Source organism: Danio aesculapii, chromosome 5 (assembly GCF_903798145.1).
Source record: "Danio aesculapii chromosome 5, fDanAes4.1, whole genome shotgun sequence".
NCBI lineage: Eukaryota > Metazoa > Chordata > Actinopteri > Cypriniformes > Danionidae > Danio > Danio aesculapii.
The window spans coordinates 8831021-8846026 of record NC_079439.1 but is presented as its reverse complement, the minus strand read 5'-3'; the positions used below and the strand labels follow the sequence as shown (position 1 = coordinate 8846026).

The window sequence follows — 15006 nt, the reverse complement described above, 5'->3', positions numbered from 1 at the left end:
TATATATAGTATAGTATATAGTACCTATAAATGTAAATAATTTCATTTTATTTATTTTATTTATTTTATTTTATCTTAAAGTTGTGCTTCATTGTTATCATTATTAAGCCAAAATTAGTTATTGATATCAGCATTTTATGTTTTTTATTTCATTTGTAGTCATTTTGTTGTGTTGATGTTTTCAGTAGCTTTAGATCAACTGTGGAACATTTTGGTGTGCAAAAGCATTTTTGCTGTGAAAACTTTGTGGGCAATTTTAAAGAATTTTACGTTGATAGCATTGATAATTGTAACATCAGATTGATCTTAAAACGCTGAAAAAGGTCTAAAAAATAAAAGTATTTTATTGTATCATTCTAATTAACTGTTTTATTTAAAACTGATTAATCTTTCAGTGTGCTTTAGCATATATTTTAATATTAACAATTTAATACAAATGATTATATATATATATATATATATATATATATATATATATATATATATATATATATATATATATATATATATATATATATATATATATATATATATATATATACAATTATATTAACTATATATTAATTATATATAATTATCTTATGATAGATAGATAGATAGATAGATAGATAGATAGATAGATAGATAGATAGATAGATAGATAGATAGATAGATAGATAGATAGATAGATAGATAGATATAATAGTATATATTTTAACCAAAAAATAAGTTATAATAGGTTATATGCTTTAATAAAATGTTTATTTGTTTAATTTTTTATATTTAAGTTTTTTTTCGTTGCTTTCAGTTAAATTTGACTACGATTCATTTTCATATTTTTACTTTTAGTTGACAAGAACAGCACTGATCTAAATCTGTTATTAATGCATTGCTTTGATGATTACCTATTATTGAATTCCAGGGTAAAGAAAGCTTTCTATCCTGAAATCCCTGGACCTAAAGTACCTGGCAACTGGTCGTCTCCACAGGTAAAACCTTAGTGGTGTTTGCTAAGGCAGGAATTAATATTAATAATTGCTACAATAATAGATTATTTTGGAGACATTCCTGATTGTGTAGATTAATATTTGTCAACAAAAAGCTCTTTAGTAATATGAAAACTGTCTTTCTGTGGAAGGGATTGCCTTCATTATGCATTCTGGAACAAGGGGTGGGAAATTGAAAACCTCATGTGTCTGGAAGGAAGTTAATTCCTGTATTTGAAAGTTGAAATCCTTTATTTCTTCGTTTACGTGCATGTGATTAGCTATGTTTCTATTCAAAGTTGCAGCTTAGACTTATGTGCACAACTGCTATATTGCATAAAACATTGGTAAATTTAAGCACAGTTTCCATCCAATGAGTCAAAGAGAACAAAATCGTCACTTCCTGATAAATTGGTGGCAAAAATTAAAAAGGAAAATGGAATTTTCTGGTTGGGAAAAGCCACTGTGGGCCTTTTTTTTAAATATGATAAATAACTTGCACCTCAGAAGTTGAAATGCAGTGATCGTGTGGTGTCAATTAATGTGATCCAACGGTGATTCAAAATCAGATTGCTGATGTGCGCCTGTTAAAAAATTGGCTTTTTTGAAAAAATGACATGTTGGAATTTTTTTCGGTGAACGTGTTTCCATTGTAGTTTATACACGTTACTTCTTGTAGGATAAAAAGTTTATCCTTCTCAGTTGTGTGTGTAAGATTTTGATAATAATAATTATTATTTGCGCATCAGAAGATGAAGATGAAAGCTATGAACGTGCGTTGAAATTGTATTCATGACGCAATAAATATCGTAGAAAAGAAAAATATCGCAATGGAATTTGCTGCGCTAGGAAAACCCCCTGTAGGCCTTTTTTCTTATATTCTTATCATCTATGTCAATCTAAATGTATTAATAATTGACAAATAGAAAACTATTCAAGACATCTTGTGAAATTTTGATTAAAATTGTAATCGAATCAAGCTTGCTGTGGTAGGAGAATCCACTGTGGGCCTTTTTTGTTATGTAATAAATAACTTGCGCATCAAAAGATGAAGACGAAAGCAATGAACCTGCGGTGAAATTGTATTCATATCACAATAAATATAGTAGAAAATAAAAATATCGCAATGCTGTAGGAGAATCCACCATGGGCCTTTATTCTTGTATAATAAATTACTTGTGCATCAAAAGAGGAAGACGAAAGCAACAAATGTGCGTTAAAATTGTATTTATATCGCAATAAATATCATAGAAAAGAAAGACAGCAATGGAATTTGCGATGGTAGAAGTCCACAGTTGTAGGAGTGGGCCTTTTTTCTTATGTAATAAATGACTTGCTCATCAGAAGGTGAAGACGAAAGCAATGAACGAGTCGTGAAATTGTATTCATATTGCAATAAATATTTTCTAGAAAAGAAATGTATTGCAATGAAGGGTAAGGGAAGCCACTGTGGGCTTTTTTACCTGTATAATAATTTTTTGGGGCTTTTTTACCTGTATAATAATTTACTTGCGCATCAAAAGATGAGGACGAAAGCAACAAATGTGCGTTAAAATTATATTTACATTGCAATGGAATTTGCGACGGTAGGAGAATTCACAGTGGGCCTTTTTATTAATATTCTTAACATCCCAGTCAATCTAAATGTAATAAAACTTTACAAATAGAACTATTAAGGTGAATTTGTATTCAAATCGCATTAAATATTGTAGAAAAGCTAAATATCGCAATGGAATTTGCTGCTGTAGGAGAAGCCACTCGGGGCCTTTTTTGTTATATAGTAAATTACTTGCTCATCAGAAGGTGAAGACGAAAGCAATGAACGTGCAGTGAAATTGTATTCATGTTGCAATAAATATTGTAGAAAAGAAAAATATCGCAATGGAATTTGCTGCGGTAAGAGAAATCACTCTGGGCTGTTTTTCCTGTATAATAATTTATTTGCGCATCAAAAGATGAAGACGAAAGCAACAAATGTGCCTTAAAATTGTATTTATATCACAATAGATTTCGTAGAAAAAAATATCGCAATGGAATTTACGATGGTAGGAGAATCAACTGTGGGCCTTCTTATTAATAGTCTTATCATCCCACTTAAATAGGTATAAATGAAATAATACTTTACAAATAGAACTATTAACACTTGTATGGTGTTCGGGTCTGTGAGACCTGTTTTCAGTATTTTTCAAAAGAAAAATTAAACAATAAATTATTTTTTCAACCTGAAATTCATTGGCTTTGGCTTATTTTCTGTGCAGAACATAAATCCGAACAAATTTTCAATGACCGGATAATGTACCTCCTCAGGTCTAATAAAAGTCTTGAAAGTGTAGGTCCAGTGTTCCTACACTCTGCTTTCCTCCTCCTCGGGTTTTCTTCCCCTCCTGCTCCCACACAGTTGCAAAATTGTTGAAAATTCAACTATCAACACTGTCTGCTCTTACATTCCCGCACATTTTACCCTCTCTCTTGCGGGAACCAAGCTTTATTTTCTCATACCCTGCCCCATCTGCGCATTAGGGGCATAATACTATAAATAAGACTATGCCAGTGTTGTTCCTTATACAACTGATCAAGATGGCCAAAAGATTATCTGCTGCGAGGGCCTTGCAATTGATTGTGGAAGAGAGAAGAGCTTCTGATGATGATGTCCATGACCATGGTGGGATCAATACGAGAAAAAAAAAAAAAACGAGAAGCACATTAATTCATCAATATGATCTAACAAAGGTAAAGGGGGGAAATTAACCATGTTTGCTGTTCATATGGCTTGTTATTGGGATGAAGTAAACATTTGTTAATTTAACATAAAATAGTTTGATAGTGTTAATTTGGAAAGCCAAAACTCTAGCGGGTCCACCAGACCCATGAACACTGGCTGAGTAACAAAAATAGGAACACCACACAAGGGTTAAAGACATCCGGTGTATTCGTATAGGGTATATGCCGAGCTAGTGTTTTTCCCATACTGATAAACTTCCGGTGACCTGTTATTGTGAGTTTTTTTTCCATTTTATACGATTCCTTTTACAGCATTGATGTTGTAATGTAATTAAAATACAATCAGTTAAATAAACTTTGGCATTCATTTCATTGTTCAAGCGTAAAACGAGACAAAAAGCCATTTACTCGCACGCGACTGTCAGAATCGGCAGGCTAGCGCAGAAGCTCCATTGAATATATTGGGGAAAAATAAATGCTCATATTATAAAGACATGGCGGGGGAAATGTAGTGCAGTGTTTCTTGTACAATCTGAGACCCACTTTATATCAGATATCACTCACCTAGTGGAGGTCGCTGATTTTTAAAGAAAACTGACCTTAAATGCGCCGATTTTTGCATTGGCATACAATTGACCCAGGTTAACCCAGGTTACTGGCAAATTCAAAGTCCTATTAGCATGCTTCGGCATATACCCTATTGTAATAAATATCGTAGAAAAGCTAAATATCGCAATAGAATTTGCTGTTGTTAGGAGTAGGACTTTTTTCTTATATAATAAATTATTTGCTCATCAGAAGATGAAGACGAATGCAATAAATGTGTGTTGAAATTTTATTTATATCGAAATAAATATTATAGAAAAGCTAAATATCGCAATGGAATTTGCTGCAGTAAGAGAACTGGGGGCCTTTGTTCCTCATATAATACATCACTAATGCATTAGAAGATGAAGTTGAAAGCATTGAACGTGTTGAAATTTTATTTATATCGCATATATATTGCTGAAAAGCTAAATATCGCAATATCAAATTTGTCCAAGATCCTACAACCCTACTGACAAACCTGAACGATTCATTTTGTGTTTGTGTTTAGGGTCCTCTGGATGTAAAGCAGTCTCCTCACAGTCTGGTCCAGATCGTGGAGAGTCCGGAGTGGGATATCACCAAAGAAAGTCTGGTATCAGTACCAGAAGAAGAGGAGAACGAAAACATGGAGGTGGACACTGACTCCGATGAACCGGCTCTTCTAAAATACTACAATCAGGTGGTGGGACACGGCTCTCACAGCAACCAGATCTCCGACTCCTCCGGCTCCTCCACGGCATCGGTTGACTCCACACAGACCGAAATCACCTACGCCGGCATCCAGAGCCCGACATCTTCACAAGGAGCCCACAGTGGAGGATACAGGCCTCAAATGCAGCCCTCTGAGGATCCAGATGAGCCCCAAGACCAGCTGGATGATGATGGCTTGAACACAGGATATAAGCCCCAGTGTTCCTGGCAGATGGACTCTCCAGAGGCGGAAAACTTCAGCGGTTCGCTTGGCAGCCCTACATCCATAACATCATCCCAGTTTCTCATCCCAGAATCCTCCGAGGAGAAACCGCAGTCATCCAGCAGCTGGTTCCACAGTTTTCTCTCTGGGAAATCCTGAAAACGCAGATGTGTGAGAGGATGGTTTGTGCACTTCCTGGAAATCCTTCACTATTATTGTCACTACTGTTAGTGTTACTGACCAGAGAGGTAAATTACTACTGAAGAGCTGAAAGATGGCTGTTTTTCATGCTCTCGCCCTGAACAGTATGACGTTTGCCCCCATAGAAACACTGCTTTTGTTCATTTAACAGTGTTTGTGTCTCTTTCTGCAGTGATTACGGTAAGGTCGACACCATTATAGAGTATTTTATGCATTTAAAGGGATAGTTCACACAAAAATGAATGTTTACGCTCTATTTGCTCGCCCTCAGATGGTTACAAACCTTTGAGTTTCTTTTTTCTGTTGAACACATAACATATTAAAACAAATACTATAGAAATCAATGGTTACAGGTTTCCAACATTTTTTTAAGTATCTTCTTTTGTGTTCAACAGAAGAGGGAAACTCATAAAGGCAAAGGGTTAGTAAGGGTGACAGAATGTTCAGTTTTGGGGTGAACTAACCCTCATAGCAACATTTCAGTCATTTTTTTTAAGTTCTACATTTACGTAGCGCTCAAATCCATGCTTGGTTTGCTGAATTGGCTGATTTTCATTTCAAAAGACCATTTGTTCTCAAATCTACGCTAGTTTCAGGTGATTTTAAATATTTGATGTAGCCTCAAGCTTGTTTTTCTTCCAGTGTTAATGTATACACACTTGCACATGTAATAAGCTGACAGAACAAAAGGAAAAGCAGAATGGAGGGAGACGTGCCTCCCGGATTTAGCTTATATCGTTCATGAATGTCCACTGTTTACTGAACACAGTTGTTAAAGTGTTTACATGATCCTGCATTGCCAGATTAATCTGAGTAAGATGCGCGTAAACACACTGTGGCTTCATGATGGGGTGCAGCTAGTTAGTTGTGCGTGTTTTTGTTTAACGGATCATGCTACACCGTATTGCATTGTAAAAACTTTACTTCGCTAAGGCTGCACGATTTATTTATTTATTTTTCTGAAAGATTCATTGGGATTGCAACTAAAATATTCAGATTTGCAGTTTTTTACCAAGGTATATCATAGCAATATGACTTTTATTAATTATTTACAATTATTAATATAAAATTAATAATATGTTTTTATGTTTTATATTTATTTATTTAATATTACAATCACTCAAAATTATTTATTATCATCATCATTATTATTATTGCCACTATTATTAATAATGTATTTATAATTAATAATGATAATAATAATTAGTAATGTTAATAATAGGAATTAGTAGCAGTAGTAGTAGAACTAATATTATTAATATTATTATTAATTATTATTATTATTATTAGTTTATTAATTTACTTTATTTAAAATTCGACAGGTCAGTGTATTGCAGCACAATTCCCTGAAATGCGTCAAACACACACTTGACTGATAAAAATACTGATGTATAACATGATAAAGTAAAAACTATCATTAAACAAACATCAAACACTATAAATTATAAGTTATCTATTAATAATTTTAATGCACGAAGAACAAAGGAGAGTTCATGACGTTTAGTTTTACTCCTGGGTAAAGCAAATGTCTTATGTCGCCGAAGAAGGTAGGATGACACTGGAGCCTTGAAAACAGGAGCAGAACACAGTGGTGATAAACTGTCATTGAGTATTTTTGTGAGCATATGTATGGTGGCTTCCTTACGCCTTTCACTCAGTGTTGGAAAAGTTGAAGTCGGAATACCTATTATCCGACAGCATCGCTCTTTGATTCTCTCTAACTCCTCAGAGAGGCCTTTTGGTAGTCTGCCACAGACTGGCATGCTCAAGAACTGGCCATATAAAGGTCAAGTACACTTGCATTAAAACATCACAAGCAATGATCTTCACAAAGATAGTATATTCTGTGATGCACCTTCGAAATCATGTACTTAACTCATGATAGATCAGAGGATATTTGAACACTCCGCAATTTAAAGGTGGAAACTCTACTACTATTATTAGTAATATTACTACTAATATTATAAGAATTCAACAATTTTTAATGACAAATTATTAATGCATCATTATTATTAAGAGTAGTAATAATAATAATAATAATAAATTATTAATATATTATTTTGAGTGGTTGTACCATTAAATAAATAAACATAAAAGATAAAAAAAATTATATTATTGGACCGTAAAATTGTAGTTGCAAAGAAAAGTTACTAAGAAATAAAAAAGTCTTGCTGTTTATTTCTTCACTTATAAATGTTAAAGCACCGAACATATGTTGAGGAAAAAACATTAAAGACTTTCCATCATTTGTAGTTTAATTAAGCAGATCACACTTTCAAAAATGTAGAAAATTTATTGAAATAAAAGCAATTAAGTTAGCTTATTATTTGTTTCCAATTTAAGTGTATTAAACATAAAGCGACAAAAGTTGTCCCAAAACGAACTCAATATTTGTGTTGGTTCAGCTCATTTTAAATAAGTAATCTGAACAAACAACAAGCCTATATTTTTCAATGACAGTCTCATTATTTTTATTTGAAATGTGGAATAAATGTAATGTCATTTAAAGCATTCATTCCCCATTACAGTTGTTCAGACAAACAAATGTTTTCATTTGCTGTAATTAAACATCAGGGTTATTCCACCAAAAAATATCAAGTTTATAACTTTTGAAACTAAAACAGTCAATGTAAAAAATGCTGGCTTCTACACAATTCCTTCATGTTGTCAGTTTGATTTATAGTAAATCGTGCAGCCTTATTCTCCGCAACATTTTTCCAAAGAAAGCTGTGTACTGTTGATCTAAAAATCTACTTTGTAGGGCGTTAGACTCATTTCATTTGTCCTTTCCGAATGGTCAGTAAGATAAAATGAAATCCGGCATTATCTGTTAAATATGTGAAGCACCTTTTCAGTTTTATGATTAAGTCTTTTCACTCCTTGAAGTCTTTCTCAATTCAGCTTTCATACAAGCGTAGCACCCCCCAGTATCAACTCGTGTTATTGAATATCTAATATTAGATGCATCTGTCTAGAATGAGAATATCTTCAAGAGATTGTCACGGGGTTTAAAACGACTGCCGTGCCTCAGGAGATTAGTTAAATGTCATCAAAACAGCGACACCTTTTCTCAGAGCTGCTTTCTTGTCATTAGGATTATTGGGCTCACATGGAGAACAGGGTAAATCACTCTAACTGGCCTTACTCGCATCTGTTCCTGCTGTTCTCAAGACTTCATTGGGCCATTGTTCAGATTTAAGGCTATACTGTGAAAGCCACTGTGCATTTCGCTAGTCCTCCAAACATTTCTGCAGCAGTCAGATTAACAGATTGGTTACATCAGAACAACACTGAGCCTGAATGGAGAAAGTCAACATTAAATCAAAAGCAACCCATTTTACTTCTCTTATAAACATTGCTGGTGCTGTTGTGCCTTTCTTAATCTTTTCGTTCGATCTATTAAAATAAATTAAGATTTGCAAGCTGACGTTGAATCATTTGTGTAGTTAATTAAGCAACTAAACGTCAACAAACAACTAAATGTAACAAAGGCCAGCTAGCGAAATGCTATGTAGGTAAAGCTTACTCCTCTGACCTCAAAAGGTGCTCTAGCGACAGACGCTAGAGGCCATGGTCTTTAGCCTCCTTGTTAGAGCAACCAACTTCCATGCAAAAAAAAATCGCTGGTTCGATCCCTGCTCAGAATGAGTTTGGTGCGGTAGGACCAGTGGGTTGCACTTGGGGGCTCGTCCGGGATGGGAGTGAGGTTTAGGGGGGTGAGTTTAAAGGAGGCCAGCTAGCGAAGTGCTGTGCAACTAAACCTCACTCCTCTGGACCTCAAAAGGTGCTCTAGCGACAGACGCTAGAAGCCATGGTCTTTAACCTCCCTGTTAGAGCAACAGACTCCCATGCAAAGAATCGCCGGTTCAATCCCAGGTCAGAACGAGTTTGGTGCTGTAGGACTGATGGGTTACATGAACATAAAATCGTATTGAGTTGTACAAATGCACTCATTCTATGAGTTGGAAGTCAGCACGGAGATAGTAATGTTTTGCCTGCCTGGGGGGCGTTCCCCTTATTGACCTTATTCTTCAATGGGGAAGTGCGCGCGTTTTTGCGATTGTTTTAAAACTTCCGATTCAGCTGCCTATGGGAGAAATGACTAGGAATAATAAATGGCAGAAAACGGTCAAACCCCTTACTCTACAAACAAATGTTTGCATGACAATACAGAAAAAGTAGAATAATATAATAAGAAAATATCAGTTTGCAACACCAAGCAGCAAAACGAGCTGTTTTTAACGTTTAAAAATGAATGGAAGTGAATGAGACCGGAAGTTTCGAGCCAAAATGATTCTAATAGCTGCGCCCACTCGTACGCGGAGAATAAGGTGAATAGAGTGACACGTTAAAAGTATCAATTAGATCTGGTGGTGGGTCTTGAATGGCCGTTTATCGGAAACGAACAAAAAATCGTACCCAGTGTACCACATTTCAGATTCGCCAATAAATGTAAACAGCGCCCTCTAGTGGATTTGTCATCTGAAATGTGCAACGAAACGTACTCTAAGCAATGTATTTTAGGTTTTACACAATAATGTAGGCTGAGGTATGCGTTTTTATTGAGCCTGGGCTGATTTATTCATTCTAAAAGGTTGTTATTTAACTATCATTATCAGAATAATCTCCCAAAATATTGAGATTTAATACTTTGTCAACGTCACCCCTTAGTTTTAAGATAAAAAGTCAAACTCTAAACGCCATATTTCTTTCACACTGAATGTGTTCATATACTCTCATTATAGTATGGAAGTCAAACGGGTTGCGATGCCATTTGTTGTTGACTTTGCAGAGCATCAGATTAGTGGCCATTAAACTCTTATTGTGGCTTGGGATTGAAAGGGCATTAGATAATGATCTTTATTAGCAGTGAGATTAAATATTATGAGCGAGGTCGGTGTCTACTGTTGCTTAAGCTTTAAAACACTACTGTGAACGATTTTATTATGTCGGGATGATTTAGTTACTAATATGTAACCTTTGCAGTTACTGAGATCTTTTTCAAAAGCCTACTAATGTTTATTTTTTTATTTGCTTGTATGAATGTGAAATGCACAGATGTATTTTTTTGTTGGTGTTTTTTAAGTGTTGAAGGAAATGTGTTCAGAAAGCTTTAGCTGCGTATTTTGTAGCCAAGATGAGCGTGTTATTTGCAGTACAAATGGAAAATGAGCTAATGTTCGATATGCAGGCTATCAAAATCATCTCAAAGTGTACATTCTCAGTACAGGGAGAAAGTTAGGCAAATCTTATATACAGCTATGGGGGAAAAATTAGGGACTGCTTGAAAATTTTTCTAGATTTACAGGATTATTATGCATTGGTTTGAGTATAATTTTTAAATTACACTGTAAAAAAATGCTGTTCCACACAATTTGTTGTCCCAACATAAATCGATTATACAAATTTAAGTGAATTAACCATTAGACAATTAAGTTGTCCCAAAATAACTTAAGAATTGTTTCATTTTATTTTAAACAAGCAGCAAAATTCACATTTTGAGTGTACACTAGATGCCACACAATCGATGTGTGTTGGGACAACTTAAAGCAAGTTAGCTTATTATTTGTTTCCAATTTAAGTGTATTAAACATAAAGCGACAAAAGTTGTCCCAAAACGAACTCAATATTTGTGTTGGTTCAGCTCATTTTAAATTTTAAAGTAATCTGAACAAACAACAAACCTATTTTTTTTTTATGATTGTCTCATTATTTTTATTTGAAATGTGGAATAAATGTAATGTCATTTATAGCATTTATTCCCCATTACAGTTGTTCAGACAAACAAATGTTTTCATTTGCTGTAATTAAACATCAGGGTTATTCCACCAAAAAATATCAAGTTTATAACTGTTGAAACTAAAACAATGTAAAAAATGCTGGCTTCTACACAATTCCTTCATGTTGTCCCAACACAAATCGATTGTTAACTTTATCGTTTTTACAAATTTAAGTGGATTGAATATAAACAAGTTGTTGCAAAAAGAAACGTAAGAATTGTTGCTTCAGCTTATTTTAAATAAGTAGCTTGAACAAAAGTAATTTTTTGTCAGTGTACACTGAGTGTACCACACAATCGATTTGTGTTCAGACAACTTAAAGGAATTAAGTTAACTTACTATTTGTTACAAATTTAAGTTTATTAAGCATTAACCAGTTCGGTTGTGCTAAAACAAACTCAAGAATTTTGTTGTTTCCGCTTATTTTAAATAAGTAGTCTGAACAAACAACAAGCGTAATTTTTTGAGTGTAGGTTTATTTGTTTATTTATGATCTCTGTATCATCTATTTATGGTCTCATTATTTTTATTTCACATCTTAAATAAAAATAATGTGATTTAAAAGCATTTATTCCCAAAAATGCAGTTGTTCAGACAAACAAATGTTTTCATTTGTTGTAATTGAAAATCAGGGTTATTCCACCAAAAAATATCAAGTTTATAACTTTTAACTTTTTTTTTTACTTGGGCAATTTTAAAAATAAATATAAACATGGGACCTTTTTAGTTATTTTATGCAAAGTTAATTCTATAAACAGCTCTAAATTCTCAAAATCTTTCTTATTCTATAAAAAGCTCTAAATTCTCAAAGATATATACAGAAAATAGTTAAATCACACACCCAAGTATATGAATTCTCTTCCATATAAAGTCTCTTGTTTTTACCCCACAGCTATATATACAGTATGGGTAATAAGTATTTAACACGTCACCATTTTTCTCAGAAAACATGTCTCTGAAGGTGCTGTTGACTTGAAATTTTCACCAGATGTTGATAGCAACCGAAGAAATACAAATATGAAAAGAAAACAAATCTAATTAGTTTACAAGTTAAGTTCTGTGTAATAAAATGAAATGACCCAGGAAAAAAGTATTGAACACATGAAGGGTGGTGTAGAAAGGCAGTGAAAGCCCAGACAGCAGCTGAAATCTCTCATTAGTTATTCAGCAAGCGTCTGCCCTTCATCTGTGTAAATGAATATCAGCTGCTTCAGTCCAACATTTACATAAGCAGGAGGATGAAGATGAAACCAGGGTGGACATTTCAGCAAGACAATGATCCAAAACACAGCCAAGGAAACCCTCAAATGCTCTCAGAGAAAGAAAATCAAGCTGTAGAATGGCCCAGCCAATCACCTGACTTAAACCCAATTGAAAATACAAATTAAAGCTCAGATTTGATAGACGAGACCCACAGAACCATCAAGATTTTTACACTCTGTTGAAGTCTGTGAAAAGCTCACACCTGAGCAATGCATGTGACTTCATTCTACATATGAGAGGTGTCTTTAAAGCTGCCATCACCAAAAAAGCCTTATATATAAAGTATTAAACGCATTTCAGTAGTTCAGGACTTTCTCCTTGTGTCATTTCAATGTTATTAAACACAACGTTTTCAGATTTATTTGTTTTGTCTTATTTTTATCTTTGTATTGTTTGTTTTTTTACCAAAATCTAGTTCAATTCCATGTCAACAGCTCCTCTAGAAACATTATTCCCAGGAAAAAACATGACGTGGTCAATACTTACTTTCCCCCATTGTATAAATATGAGCAGCTTTCATATGCAAACAAGATGTGGATTCACACAAGTATGAGGCGTTAATGTAAATACCATGTTAACACTACTGTAAATAAACTTTTCTCTTGAGCATGAAGATCATCAAATGGGAATATTGCACCCAAATTAACATTAATTAATACTACACTACAGTAATATCACTGCCTTTGTATGCATGACGGATCCCGCATTCACAGAGGAGAGAAGATGAGCTATGAATGAGGATTATATCAAACACTATATGAGTGTGTGTGTTCGTGTGTACTTAAAGATGTATCCAGGCTTCTGAATACTCTGCTAATACACTAACAGAATATATTATGCAGTCTGTATTATTATAGACAATAAATTCAGATAAACCACGAAAGTCTTGTGTTGATTATTTTTGGACATGGTGTTGGATTTTTGTAACGGTGTTGAGAAATGTTGAGGAATATTTTGCTTTGTCAGTAAATCCCCTGATGATGTTTTCGTGAACCGCTAAACTCCATTTCCCCTTATTCACAGTCGTAATGTGCAGAAAGCTTTTGTTTTCCCCAGACAGGATGGCAGCAGATCTCGTAAATGAACATCAAGGTCAGTTGTCCTCATTTTTACCTCTATAAACTCACCACAGCTTTCAGATTTATCTTATTTTGTTGGTTTTCCATGCAGAAGCTTTAGTAATATTTTTATACTCACTTAGACGATCTTCATATATTTCAGAGTGTTCGTATGAAGGGTTTTCGATATACAATGCTCAGCCCTATACGAGAACACCCCTCACAAATCTCTCATTTAAATGTTTATTTTCTATAGGTACACCTTACTGGTTCCGGGTTGGACCCACTTTTGCCTTCAGATCTGCCTTAATCCTTCATGGCATAGATTCAACAAGGTACTGGAAGTATTCCTCAGAGATTTTGGTCCATATTGACATGATAACATCACACAGTTGCTGCAGATTTCCCGGCTGCACATTCAATTCAATTCACCTTTATTTGTATAGCGCTTTTACAATGTAGATTGTGTCAAAGCAGCTTCACATAGAAGATCATAGTGAATTGAAACAGTGTAGTTCAGTTTTCAGAGTTTAAGTTCAGTTTAGCTCAGTTCAGTGTGGTTTAATAATCACTACTGAGAGTCCAAACACTGAAGAGCAAATCCATCGATGCACAGCTCTACAGATCCCGAACCATGCAAGCTAGTGGCGACAGCAGTGAGGAAAAAACTTCACCAACTGGTGAAAGTGAAGAATTAAAAAACCTTGAGAGAAACCAGGCTCAATTGGGCACGACCATTTCTCCTCTGGCCAAACGTCTTGTGCAGAGCTGCAGTCTAGGCGCCGGAGGCTGGAGAATGCTGGGAGTCAGCGAGACTCGTCTGTCCATGGAGCGTCACAGGAATCAGTCTCATGCGCTCCACTCCTCCATGACCACCACAGCAGCTGCTCAGGATACGGCCTGGTCCAGGATTATGGAAACCTTGGGATCATCTCGTCATTGGTCTTGGATCGAATCCGTGGCACTGCATAGTCTAAGGGTCTCGGGATGAGTATCCCCAGGTGGAAATGGAGAACAAAGAGAATAATTAGCGTAGCTGCTGTTCATAGTGTATATAAACGAGATGCAGAAACCTGTGTGGAGCACATTCATGTATCATACCTCTAAGTGATGCATTGAGTGTATGCTTTACTTAACAGATAGGTCTTTAATCTAGTTTTCAACTCCGAGAGTGTGCCTGAGCTTCAGACGTTATCAGGAAGGCTATTCCACACTCTAGGAGCCATAAATGAGAAGGCTCGACCTCCTTTACTCGACTTTGCTGTTCTAGGTACTACCAGAAGCCCTAAGTTTTGAGATCTTAAAGAGCGAGTTGGATTGTAGCGAGACAGAAGATTGGTTAGATAAACAGGAGCTAAATTATTTAAAGCTTTATAGGTAAGAAGCAATATTTTAAATTCAATACAAATCTTAACAGGCAGCCAGTGTAAGGAGGATAAAATTGGGGTGATGTGATCAAATAAATCCATGATGCGAATCTCCCGTTCCACCACATCCCAAAGATGCTCTATTGGATT

General features: G+C 34.9%; 1 protein-coding gene across 1 annotated transcript in view; it reads left to right on the top strand.

The window, feature by feature from the left end:
• The window catches only part of lifra (LIF receptor subunit alpha a), a 71184-nt gene extending 57870 nt beyond the window's left edge, over positions 1-13314 (top strand). Inside the window, exons 17-18 of the mRNA XM_056457328.1 lie at positions 902-968; positions 4783-13314. Of these exons, the coding sequence (XP_056313303.1) occupies positions 902-968; positions 4783-5346 (631 nt within the window). The 3' untranslated portion in view covers positions 5347-13314. The remainder of the gene's footprint in view (positions 1-901; positions 969-4782) is intronic.
• Positions 13315-15006: the final 1692 nt, after the last annotated feature.